The sequence below is a fragment of the Tachypleus tridentatus genome, chromosome 11, assembly GCF_004210375.1.
Source record: "Tachypleus tridentatus isolate NWPU-2018 chromosome 11, ASM421037v1, whole genome shotgun sequence".
NCBI classification, from domain to species: Eukaryota; Metazoa; Arthropoda; class Merostomata; order Xiphosura; family Limulidae; genus Tachypleus; species Tachypleus tridentatus.
Genome location: NC_134835.1, coordinates 26,357,739 through 26,371,775, shown reverse-complemented (window position 1 = coordinate 26,371,775; position 14,037 = coordinate 26,357,739). Strand labels below are relative to the sequence as shown.

General features: G+C 33.3%; 1 protein-coding gene across 1 annotated transcript in view; it reads right to left on the bottom strand.

The window, feature by feature from the left end:
• Positions 1 to 14,037, bottom strand: part of LOC143231790 (E3 SUMO-protein ligase PIAS1-like) — a 37,715-nt gene that overhangs the window by 15,975 nt on the left and 7,703 nt on the right. Inside the window, exons 4-6 of the mRNA XM_076466441.1 lie at positions 10,967 to 11,051; positions 8,366 to 8,495; positions 4,105 to 4,239 (exon numbers count right to left, since the gene is read on the bottom strand). Coding sequence (XP_076322556.1) covers positions 4,105 to 4,239; positions 8,366 to 8,495; positions 10,967 to 11,051 — 350 coding nt within the window. The remainder of the gene's footprint in view (positions 1 to 4,104; positions 4,240 to 8,365; positions 8,496 to 10,966; positions 11,052 to 14,037) is intronic.

Sequence of the window (14,037 nt, the reverse complement as noted above, 5' to 3'; positions counted from 1 at the left end):
CACAGCCTGTCAATTTCTCTACAGAGAAAACTGCCGAATGGTGACTGTATCAGCAGGTTTTAGAAATGTTTCTTGTAAGGAAAGACATACAGGATGGTAGGAAGCAATCAGTGTTTTGATGTCATCCAGATTAAAACGTAAACCTCGACAGTTCCATTGTATCCAGGTGGCCATTTTTAACGATGAGTAGGCGAAGTGGCTAGAGAATCCTTCTGTTTACGACCAAGTCTTTTTTCCTTACTGTCCTGAGTTGGAGGAGGTCTATTGACCTCCATGGATCTTGCCCTGGGTCGATTGGGCAGGTCTTTGTTATTAGGATGGGATTCCAGTGACTGAGAACATGAACGAATGATTGTTTTGCATCTTGGGGTGGAAGAAAAAGATAAATCCGAAGAAATGCCTGTATTTGAAACTGAAGGATGTGAATCTTGAGGTTTGTTGGAATGGATGGGAGGAACAGAGATGGGTGTGGAAGTCAATTCATTGACCTTTTTAACCATGGAGGTCAAAAGGCTTTTCATTTGTTTTGAAAATGATTCTCTTGGAGGCACAGAGAAATCTGTCTGCACTCCCACTGTAGTTGTGGAATGAAGTGCAGTAGCATATGTCCAAGATGGAGTGGCGGACAGCAATTTCCGAGCCTCAGGATAACTAATGTTATGTGTTGTTTTCAAACGCTGCACCTCTTTTTCCTCCAACCATATATGGCAAGAATGAAAGTAGAACGGGTGAAAGCCATTGCAACTGACACAATGTGGGTCCATTTTACACTCATAAGCATCGTGGTCCTTGCCATCACAATGAGCACACCTCAAGGAACCACGACATGATGTCTTCAAGTGAGAGAACCGCTTACATTGGAAACAGAGAGGGTTTGCAATATATGGCCATATCCTGTAATTAAGATAACCTTCCTTGATGGTGGCAGGTGGACAGGTGATGTAAATGTCAGAATGAGGATGTTGATCAGCATCGTAATTCAATCTTTGTGAGATACGCCTCACTGTGGAAACTCCTTTAGTGGAGAAACCAGCAAGAATCTCTAACTCAGGGATGTTTTTCAAATCTCTCTTAACAATAACTCCTCATGATGAATTCAAAGTTGCATGAGGTGTAACCTCAATAGCTATATCCCCAATTGCCTTTTAATGCAAGAGGAGTTCATTGTGTTGAGGTGTGGATATTTCTACCAATATGTCACCAGGTCGAAGCTTCCTTAGTGACTTTGGAGAACCAGCAAGTCCCTCTAGTCCCTTCTGAATGAACAAGGGAGACATCTGCCCTAAAGGTTTGTCTGAAATAGAATGTAGTATAAGAAAGTGAGGTACAACAGGTGTTACAGATGTTAAGGATTGCTGCTCAGAATCTTCAAAACATGGTCGTTTACCTATGAATTGTTTTTTCACTATTTTATTTAAGTTTTTATTTGGATGATACATAATAAAAAAAGGAATTTCAGTGCCCACTGACCCCACCCACCATGGAGCCCTAAAATGGGATGCAATACAATGTCAAACAAGGGCAGCAACACCAGGGTTTCGTGAGCACTATACCCAAACACCAGCCTAAGATACAGTGTCCACAACACCTGTTGAGAACATCCAACACTGGCACTTGGTTAACCCTAGCTCAAATGGACCAGTCAAATGGCCCACAGGGGGCAACCCCAAGGCTGCCTGTCTAAAGGAATTCAAGGCCAAAGTGGTGTGTTAAAGTTGGACCCCTCAACCACCAGGATCATCTTCTCCCATTCATGAGTCACTACGCACGGCAAACACGTGGGTGAATGTTTAGATCCCAGAAGAGGTAAACTGGAAGAACAGAACCTTCCCTGGGAGGACCCCTTACCATGTACAGGAATTCACACCGAGGGGCTTTATAATTAAATTTTATTATTTTATTGTTCTTTGATGCATGTCTAACTTTTAAAACTTTTCTGGCTTTCTGACTGTATCACAAGAGCCATTAAAATTCATCCACGCTAGTCATTACCTTTCCCATAAGAACAAAGCTTGCACTCTGATAGAAACAGACGATTATCTGTTCAGAACACAACATGCTACAATATGCCAATTGAAAGGTGGTAATAGGTTATATATAATTAAAAGTGAGAGAGAATTATTAACAAATCCTGCAGGAGAGGATGTGACAGAGGGTGTCGGGACTTTTGTTTCACAGCTTCTGTAACCAAAAATGACTGAAGACTATAAAAATTATGGTTTGTCTGAACAATGAAGACTTTATAGTAAATAATTTACATTCCTTTTTATACTTTTTGGAATGTGATGGATGAGACAGAGAAGAGAAAATGTATCATGTGTTCCACTGAGAGAAATTCAAGATTTTTTAGAATATTGCCTTGTGTAATTAAGAACTTAAAATTTACATACTATTAAAGTATGGATTATAAGCTATGATTATTGACTATACTAATTGGTTTAACACAAACAAAAAGAAGTTTAATAAAATTTTGAATGTAAGATTCTGAAAACCTTTTATCATGTGCAGTAAACAATACTCATGGTGATACGATTAAAGTAGTGTATGTATTAATAGCAATTACATACAGTATCAAACTGACCTCTTCAGAGCTACAGTTAAACATAAAATGATTGAAAAACAGACTTTCCAGAAGGTGTCAAATTAAGGAAATCTATTGTTAAAAGTATTCACAACTCACACATGATAAAGGTTACATTCAAAATCAAAATCTGTAACTAGGTAACTCAAACATTTTTACTTGTTATGGCTTCCACTTTAATCTTTTAAAGCTCAAAAATGTAAAGTTTAATTTTAACCACAAAAACCAAAATATACAATGGAGAGTAAACACTATTTTACATAAGTTTGTTATTTGTCTTACCATAAATTAGCTTGTTCTGATTACAGTTACCAGTAAGTTTCCATCACAAATACTAAATACTATGTACTGGTTTCAAAACTATTTAAAACATAAAATAAACAAGTGAAGAGTATAATCTTATCCCATTTTCAAAAAGCAGAAGATTGTGAACAATGTAACTCTGACCAAATGACCGACATCCGACTTTCTGGTTTCTCTTTGGAAACGTCCTAGTTAATTGAGAAACACAGGAGAAATAGTTGCTTTCATACAAAATTAGCAAATGGAAGCACAAAGTACACTATAACAAAGTGTTTTCTCAAACAACATACACACACACAAACAGTGAATGAATAACAAGATCCATATGATAAAACCTAGTGGCTTTATCAAAAAATAAACAGTGACTAGAAATAGTGCAATCAACCTTGCGAATGGGGGTAAAGAGAATTCTACACAAGCTTTTGAGCAACTTTTCAGAAACTGGATCAGAATAAAATCACAGAAGAAGAAAACATTAAAGACAGACTGAAATTAGACCAGAAAATGGATATCACAATGATAAAATTAAAGTTGTACAATAAAAACAAACAAACAATATTCAAGACCGTTTAAGATGGGAACTCTTTCTTATTTATGCAAGAAAAAAATCATTTAAAAACAAACTTCTAGAGATGCAACTGTACAAAAACAATTGTGGTTGAAGGAAAAAAAAAAAGCAGATATGAATATCCAGTTGGTTTAACTCTAAAATCCACAATATTTTGCATGTTTTACCAAAACTGTTTTTACAATTTCCTGATAATTATCACTATACCTTATAAAATTTCCAGTCCATTTATAAAAAAGTAGATAATAAAGTGGTTACATTAGTTTTCAGCCAAAGAGACATAAATGTTATTGGCCATTGTTACCATCCAATGGGTAAATTGGGATTGCCAGCTAGACACTAGCAGCAACTGATCAGGTTTAGGGTGTTAAGCAGAGGTTTAAACAAATGTTCCTCCTCCACCCCCCAACCCCCACAAAAAAAACAAAGTATGAAACTTGATTATATGTGAAGTATTTGGTAAACAAGTGATGGTTCACAGAAATACAAATACTTTGGAAAGTGGACCAAAACCACTATAATTCATGATTTCACACTTTTATTCTGATACGAAACTTAAGCATTTTCATAGCTGATCTCAAATAAATTTATGTTATAATGGAAAAATAAGAATAACCCTTAATAAGCTGAAGTAACACTAGCTCAAACATACTTGAACATATTCTGATGCCCATGTCACGTTGATATGATTGGTGGAATTGGAACACAGTCTACATAACTCTGTAATAATTACTGGTCGACTTGGTCTCTTAGGTTCCACCCCAGGTTTGTTGGTGGGAATGGGGTTCTGAAAGAAAGAAAGAAAAATCATTTTAAAGATCACAAGATGGTTTGAATAAGATAAACAAGTCTCTTAAGCACCTTATATGGTGTTACACACAATATGATTGGAAACACTTTTAAACAGACTATTTCTAACTTTTCCTGTACGATTAGAAAAATAACCAATACAAAGTTTTTTGAAGTGCCTCGTGACTAAACAATAGCTTATTGTAGACCACAATAGCTTCTTTGTTAATATAAAAATAAATGTACTAAGGAACAGGTTATTTAAACAGTTCATTCCAAATATGGGAAGTGATTAGATGAATTTCTGACACTGGAAAAAGTTTCAAAAATCTAAAAAGCAAGGGTAAAAAATTAATATCCTTTTATGGCAAGTTTCACCATTACATCATGCCTAATGGACAAGTACTTTGTTTATATTGTTATTTTTAATATACTGTGTCACTACCACACCATCATTACTGTTATAGCACTGAAACAGCAGTGTTGTGCTTGATGTATATATATATGGTGCACAAGTATAAATATGCATCACTATCACACCATCATTACTGTTATAGCACTGAAACAGCAGTGTTGTGCTTGATGTATATATATATGGTGCACAAGTATAAATATGCATCACTACCACACCATCATTACTATTATAGCACTGAAACAGCAGTTAATGGTAAATTATGAATACAAATATAAAATCATAAGGTCAGACTGAACATATAAACATACATTAAACACCTATATTTTACATCATAATACTTACACTGTTTCTGTTCTATCAAAATAGATATTTTCTAATGTAAGACTACTTCTGATTAGCTAAGTTAATATACAAACAGTACTACATCACTACAGTGCCTAATATTACTGCATGTATGAGTGTTCAGTTGTTACATAAGAGATGCTCGATATCTTAAAGCTGTACATTAAGCTTGTGCATTTCTCAAAGTGTAAAACTTTCAATTAATTATTACTTGCAACAGTACTGTGTACATGACAATGTTAGAGCCCTAAATGTTGTATTTATAAATATGCAGTTACTCAAACATGTGTATCTAACCAGGGACTCAAACATGTGTACCTAACCAAGGACTCGAACATGTGTACCTAACCAAGGGAAACATATAGTCAAAATTAATTTTATTTATCAGGCAAATGTGTGCTGAGCCAAAGTAAAAATCTGCTATATTAGATATCTTTCAAGTAGCCTTAATACAAAGTGAAACAACATACAAAATTAGAAAAACAACCAAAATTTTGGAAAACAGCACATGTGATCATTTATTTTTAAAAATTTGAAAACTATTACAGAATGAATAAAAATAAAACTAGGAAATCTATTCAAATAATACAGTATTATTTTGTTAACAACACTGTTTAAATTCTCCACTTTAGCCACTAACATTTTATTCTTATAAAGATGGTTCAATACAAATCAACTTTTTAAAGGTTAACTGTGCAACATTGGAACCAAAAATTTTTTTTTTTACACAGAAGAAAAGAAACTTCCATTATTAATCAGTGTCAATTATATGATCCTAAAGTAACCTAAACATGTCAAACAGTTAATAGCATATAATACATACTGTGGTACAAAATGTTTAATTATCAGTTTTATCGTACCAAGTTTAAAACCAAATAGGGAACAAGAAAATTCATTTTCTAATCAGATAATATGAGTTTATTGTGATAACAAAACTTTTTAAATTTTCAACTAAGAGCCTAATGAAAGGGTAACTTATTTCTTATTACTGAACTCCTATGGTTTTTAAATATATACACATCTGTTGTTGTTCTTCTTGTTTTTAAGAGGAGATTTAGAGCAGTGGAACATTTTTCATGTTACATTACACAAATTTACTTTGGTAATCAGTAGATCTCGTTACATCCAAATTTTAGAAATGCAGTGTTTCTTGTGAAGTTTTAGTAAAATATATAATACAGAATTCTGCATAAATGCAGCCTTTGAATATGGCACAAGTAGAATCCATGGAATCTTTTAACTAAACAGCTGACAGATAACATAAACTGCATATAGAGTAAATACACTCATAAACAAATAGACATGTATTTGTAGCGTCTAGATATATTCCAGAAATTGTACAAGTGACGTAGGAGCGAGACCAGAAAGAAAACAAAAGCTCATGGAAATCACTATCAACTTAATTTCTAACATGAATGCTACAAAAACCTAGTCTGATGTGTAACTTATACATGGTTACATTAAAGAAACCATGACGCACAAAACAGAAAAGTACAATAAAATGTTAAGAAAATATGAACAAAATACAAACCAAAATAATTTTTGTTTTATAATGTATTATGAACAAAAACCAGTTAGATGTACTCAGTGTTGTCAAGTATGTTTGGACTGACATTTTCTGTGTGTGTTCAGGACGCATAACTTATTATTAATCACTAACTATTTGTGTTTATTGTCACAGCCAACAATACATCTCAGATGATCAAATAAAAAGTCCTGATGTAGAAGGAGAGAAAAGAGAGAACCTGATATCTGTGAACCATTGTCAAAACATCATTTTATCTGTTTGAATCATTGGATTATGAATTAAACTTTTTCTTCAAGTAGCTATGTATGTATCTCAGAACAGTTGGTGTGGGTATTAACACTTTTATTGATAAGGAGAGAACAATGTTTCTACCTTCCTAGGTCATCTTCAGGATAACAAAGGTCATCTTCAAGTTAACCTGATGATGACCTAGGAAAGATGAAACGTTATTCTCTCCCTATCAATAAAAGTGTTAATACCCATACCAGCTGTTCCAAGATACATTTTTATTTCAGGTTTCTCGTCATTATGTAGCTACGTATGTTTAATGTTTTGGACAGGAAAGTTCTATCCTTGCTAATTTTCAGTTTGAAATCAGCTTTTAGTGTGTATTTCAGTTATAGCTTCAGCTTCTGCACACAATCTCTAAATTATGGTTTCTATTAATTAATCTATTTAATCTGAAATACTGTTGATTTACTTGTTGAAAACAGTTCAAGTAAACCATTTTATAAAACAGACCTTTATCAGAAATCCATAGTAAAAATATGAACTTCTAGCTTTACAAATTCTGGCAGGATTATATTTATCATATTTTGATTGTATAAGTAATATACTCAAGTCTTAATATCTTTAAAGCATTTCTTGCTAACCATCACTTGGTAATTCTGAACTAACTTTGCTGAACATTATTAAGTAACTTCCAATGATGTGATTAATTACAAATATGTTCTATGACAAACTAATCCATGTTAAAAATATCTTAATGTTTTTCCTAATGGAGTAATTTGGTTCCTTGAGTATTCAGCTTTTGACATCTCAGGACTTAGAAAGCCTTTAAATTTAATTTTCTAGCAGTAAGTCCTATTTGTCAAAGAAAAGATGATATTACTGAAAAATGCTATCAAAACCTATAAAAATATCCAACCTTTTCTAAGACCTTATTAATTCTGAAAATATTGTCACACATACATATATTATGGAATTGTTTTTATAACACCTACAAATGTTTAAAGCAATCTATATCGACTGTAACAATAATTTCATGTAATAAAGTTATGGATAAATCATAATTTTACTTTTTTGAACTAATGACATTACATAACTAACAATGTGTTGGTATTTATTTTCAGTTTTCTTTTAAATTTTAACACACAATGGTTCTTAACTAAAACATCCTTTATGTTATATATATTAAATAAAATCACCTTAGGCTTGTTGTACACTCTTAAGCTAAATCAATATAAGCATAACCTTACATATTCATCATTAGATCTAAAACTACACACTTTATCATAAATAGTTTCCTTAATGGATAAACAGCAGGCCAAAAAGAATAAATTAATCTTAACAAGTTGAAGGTTATAGATATGTAAAACCTGCCTTTTTGTATGCAGAATTAGACTTGTGTACTTGACAGACACCAAAGAATATTGTTTATACCAAGATAACAAAGAGTTATAACTTAAAAGAAATTTAAGTTTAAAATATCCAAGTTGTGAATTTTAAACCACTAGTAAAAGTTTCTTTACAAGGAATGTTTTAAAGGCTCTGAACAAGTGCCAGCACACTGAAACCTAGAAGGTTTTGTTTACGAACAACACAGTATCAATACTTAACAGGAAGAGAGCACATTTTCGAGTTGACTCTGACGCATATGCTTGGAGGAAAGTTATCTTCCTGTTCGTAGGTAGTTTCAAGGAGGCAAAAACGCATCTGGACTTGAATACCATAATCTTTGCTCCCTGTTCTAAAAGGATAAAGATATTTAACAAGTTCCAAAGGTCATTATAATTTCTTAGATATAACTGTTTAAAGATGCAAAAATTAATATCAAGAATTTCAACCTACAAAGTCACAGAAGAAAATGTTTGAAATAAACTCAATTATACTAGTTCTTAAAGTCTTAACGTTGAAGTACATTATAAATTAAATTTACCCAACCCATAAAAAAATGACACTTTAAAGTTTTGTGAAAACCAAGCCCCCCCCTTCCTTCAATGAGCTTTGTTTACCAAACTCCCACATTAAGAAAATAAAAACAATTGTCAAGTACTCTCTCAAAAGATTTAATAAGAATGGTGGAAACTTGAAGCCTACATATTTCATAACACCAGCATTTACACTCAAAATGACAGTTTTATATATGTATTAAACTTTGATCGGTGGAAAAATAATAGTATCACATCAAAGTTCATAACAGTTCAAGAAAATCATATGAAACTCTTAATGACATCAATTTATTTTACATTTCAGTTTATTCTCCATATTATGACTGTATCAAGAATGTTCACGTCATGACTGTATCAAGAATGTTTACATGTTATGACTGTATCAAGAATGTTCACACGTCATGACTGTATCAAGAATGTTCACACGTCATGACTGTATCAAGAATGTTCACACGTCATGACTGTATCAAGAATGTTCACACGTCATGACTGTATCAAGAATGTTCACATGTTATGACTGTATCAAGAATGTTTACATATCATTTATGATGTTTTCAAACATATTTGGCAAGGCTAAGCATGCAAACACAGTTATCCGGGGTAGTAACAACTCTAGGCAGTAGGAGTCCAATACTTCAATATCACAGCGTCATCACTCAATCTCCGATCCATAGCACGTTAAGAGAAACTGTTGAAGTGTACCTGATTTATCTATTTCATGAAGTTGTCTTACTCAAGTGACTCTATAATAATATAATACAAATCTGTTGACAGTTCACATGAACCAGAACTTATTTTTATAATTACATCCCACAACCGACAGATTACGGTTTAAAAACCGAAAGGATATTAAGCACTCATAACCAACAAGTCTAATGTTTATGATAAAATTTCTCTCACAAAGTATTAACTTTAAAATTAGCTTCAAATACCATCATCAGATAACACTAATAATAACAATGTATTTGGGAAAAAGAAAGAAACAAATATGTTTCATGAAAAATCTAATAAAACATTTGAATTATGCTCACTAACTACCTAACTTAGTAAATGTCTATGTCAAGCTAAGCATGTTCATAAACCAAAAAACAAAATAATCTCAAAAAGTTGAATTTTGTTTTTTTTCTAATAGCAAAGCCACATCAGAATATCTGCTGTGTCCACTGAGGAGGAAATCAAACCTCTGGTTTTTAGCTTCGTAAGTTCAAAGACTTACTGCTACTCCACCGGGGACCATGATATAGGTGTGTAAGCCTGGTCACGTTAAAAACATTACACTTTGGAAAGTTAAATTTCTTTAAACACTCAATATATGTCATCTACTATTCCATAAAAATTACAGCATTAATGAAAAGTTTTTGTACTTGTGGGAAGTCTTAATATTATCAATGAGAGAAAAAGTTTGCAATAAGAAAGTGAAATGTATAAGGTAACAGTTACTGTTATCACTGTTCCTGAGAAACATAAATGTACCTTCTGTAATTCAAGTATATATATATTTTAGTGAAATTAAATAATTTACACCTAAATGAAGTTAAATGAATAAACAAAATCATGAAGAAGGGCTGCATTAAAAACAGCAAATACCAACCTCCAGTTAATTATATTATAACCATAAAATTTTCAAGCTATAAACCAAAACACGTTATCATGAATTTTTTTAAAATACACTGCACATTTAAAAAAAAAAAAAGATCCTAGGACACAAGCTACAATGTGGAATTACAAAATGTATCCTAGGTTTTGGAGGTAACTGCAAAGTAGGACCCACATTGCAGTGGGAATACACTGTCTATCAGTATATACATACACACACCTCATATTACTGTGGGAAAAACCAGTTATTACAAAAATGTTTTTACGTTCTATAAACAATGGTTGAGTGAAACATTTTCCAAATATTTGCCATCCATACTCCTCTTTAATAAATGTGGTTGTTTATACCACCTACCTTTCTTTTAAATCAGACGTAACACATGGATACACATTAAAATATGTGTTGTAGTAAATATTTATTACTTTCATCAATGAAAAAATATATTAAAACAAAATTTTGGATTATTACACTACAGACTCTAACCTAACCACTCATGCCCCCCCAAAAAAAAAAAACATTTGTGAACCTTAAGGAGTTGAATCCCACACTTTGGCAAATGCTGAAGCAAAACATAAAACTAAATGAATTTTTACTTCAAGCCACAAGTAAAATTAATTTCTTTCTTCATTTTCCATGAAGTTAAACATTCAGATTTAGAGGCAAAAAACATACCTTGACATAGCTATATCGTGAGCCTGTTGTGGTGTGATATGAAAAGCAAAGGTATCTTCTTGGAACCTCCCTGGTTTTTTGGGCACTTAAGAAAAGAAAGTAATACTCATTTACTTTCAAAAAATCTCCACTCACTTCCTAGGACGATAACTCAAAGCTTTTTTTTTACTCTTAAATCAGTCCAATTCAAAAGTAGAAATAAATCTCATAATATGAAAATTCCAATGAACAAGATTCACTTAATTTCTGGTTTAAGCCTTTAAAACTGGCAAAGGTTTAGAAACAAACTGGTCGATATGTGTCACAAATATGAGGCCTATAAGATTCAAAAAAGTTTAACATCAACATATTTTAGTGATTTAATTAACAAAATCAAGAGGAGATAAAAAAGAATTTGTTTCTTGAATATTTTTTATGTTTGTATAATTAAGAACAAAATACCTATTCAAATTTTTAAGAAAACTGGTACAAAATCATAACAAAAAAATTAACATGTTTTGTTTTTCCTACAGATCACTTCCACAATATAGTTAATCACTCATGAGCTCTGTGATTTCCTTAACAATTGGTTACTGACCTCAATGACTGCTTTAACTGTGAGCTGGGCTGGTGAAACCTTCTTTGGCAAATTTGTGTATCTGTATGTGTAAAGTTATAGGCAAAGGTACATTTATTCCACTCATGTTTGTTATTTATTGATGACATAAAAGTCTGAATTGAACAGTAATTATTACCAAAAGCATCTCTCTGACTCCAAACAAAAACAATATGAATTCACAACATAAAAGAATATGAGATTATAAGTAGAAGCACCCATCCCGTGATGTGATAAATTTGAGTTTATCTAATAAAGATATTCATCCCCAGTTACATGAAAAGTTTAATTTAATCTATGATCTTAAATTACTTCATGGACTTTAAAAAAATTAATTGTGGTACACTTTAAGTTTCACTCAGAGCCAAAGTTGTGACCTATTTATACCACCCACCACCAAGAAAAATAATTGTTGAGCATTTAAGTTGTGCTGAGAACCACTGAACAATAAATATGGTAAAACTACATTTTTTATTCTTTAAGTTACACCACATTTTGAAATGTAATTTACCATATGTTATTGTTCAGTGGTTCTCAGCACAACTTAAATGCTCAACAATTATTTTAAGTTACACCACATTTTGAAATGTGAATGATAGTGTGGTTAATTCCTGACAGTTTAGTGTAGAACAGGGGTGTGCAACAGGCGGCCCGCGGGCCACAACCCGGCCCGCCAAGCCATTTAGTGTGGCCCTAGTTGTTGTAATCTAACCATGTGGCCTGATCTGTAATCCAACGCAAATGGAATATTTTTAAAAGCATCGATCCTACAGGATTCCCAGGCTTCGACTCGACAAACTTCTAAAATTATCTTTGCTAGAGAGGAGCAGGCCGAATTCGATTGGTCGGCCTCCTTAGGGCATGAATAGGTGACGTGCACTAGCACTATTGTCTACGACTCAACGTCATGTCCTGAACCTCGCCTTCGCCCGCTGGCGACAATTTTCCCCAACCTCTGCTGTCCGTCATTCATTATTGGTGAAAATTTTATTACCTTTTACAGTTACTACAAAAGATTGAAGGTAAATTGATTATTATTTAGCATATTGTTGTGACTTTACTGAATTTATTAAAATTTTTGCTTTCAGATGCATCTGATTCTATGTACAGTGTGACCTCGTTATTCGCGGGGGTTACGTTCTTTACCCTCCCGCGAATAGCGAAAAACCGCGAATATTGGACGCAGTTTTAAAACGTATATGTATGCGATTATATACTATATGAAATGCTTCCCAAACACTAATGATACTTATACTCATTGATGCAGTAATAATGTAGCAATATTGCATACTGTTATGTATTTCACTAAATTGTACCGTGCGTTACCGGGCTGTGCTTTGCCGTTTGCGTTGTTGGGAAGCTGAGGCAGTCAGCCAATAGCAGTCAATCTTGTTTGGTGAAGACGACAATTGATAAAACGGCTTGATTGAGTAAATACAACAGAAATCTCCTCGAAAAGCCCTTTCAGTCTCTGTGACCTACAAAACGCAGTTCGCGCATAACCCGCGAATATGCGGGGCCGCGAATGGCGAACCGCGAATAGGCGAGGTCACACTGTATTTTGCTATTCTCAATTAATTTAAGTACCGGAAGGCTATGATCGGGATGCCAATTTAGAAACATGTGTTTCTGTCCATAAGAGGTTCCATGTGTAAATAAATTCTATGTTTTTTCTACTTTGCTATTTTCGTGAGAATAATTTTTGTTTTGATTTCAGGACTAGTAAAATGTCAGCAGTTAAGAAACGAAAAATTGATGATGAGGAAGGTTATTCAACAGTGAATGGTGCACAAAATATCTTGTTGTCCCACATAATCAAGGTGTTGTCTGCCTCGTCTGTCAAACTACAATTGCAGTCATGAAAGAGTACAATATTAAGCGACATTACGCAACTAAGCACTCCTCCCAGTTTGATGAAATTGTTGGTCAGGCACGAAAGGACAAAATTGAACATTTAAAACATCCATTGAAAAGCAACAAGGTGTTTTTACCACTTTCAAGAAAAATTCAGAACTGGTGACAAAACTGAGTTTTAAGCTTTGTGAATGTATGGCAGAAAAGGGAAACCCTTTCAGTGATGGAGAATTTATTAAAAATTGTTTAACAATATTCACAGAATATGCATGTCCAGAGAAAAAATATTTGGTGGAGCAAACTAGCCTTTCCCGCTTTACTGTCTCACGCAGGACAAAAGATCTTTCAGAGGACATCAAAGAAACTTTGAAAGAGAGATTGAATTCGTGTGAAGAATGTGTGGATGAAAGAACTGACATCAATGACACATCCCAACTTGTCATTTTCATCAGAGCTGTTACTGCAGGCTTTGATGTTTTCGAAGAGGTTTTAGATATGGCAAGCCTTTCCTCCACAACCACAGGACAGGATATTTGTGAACAAGTGCTTAAGGTTGTAGAAAAGTTTGAACTGAATCCTTATAAATTATGTGGTGTTACAACAGATGGTGCTCCTTCCATGA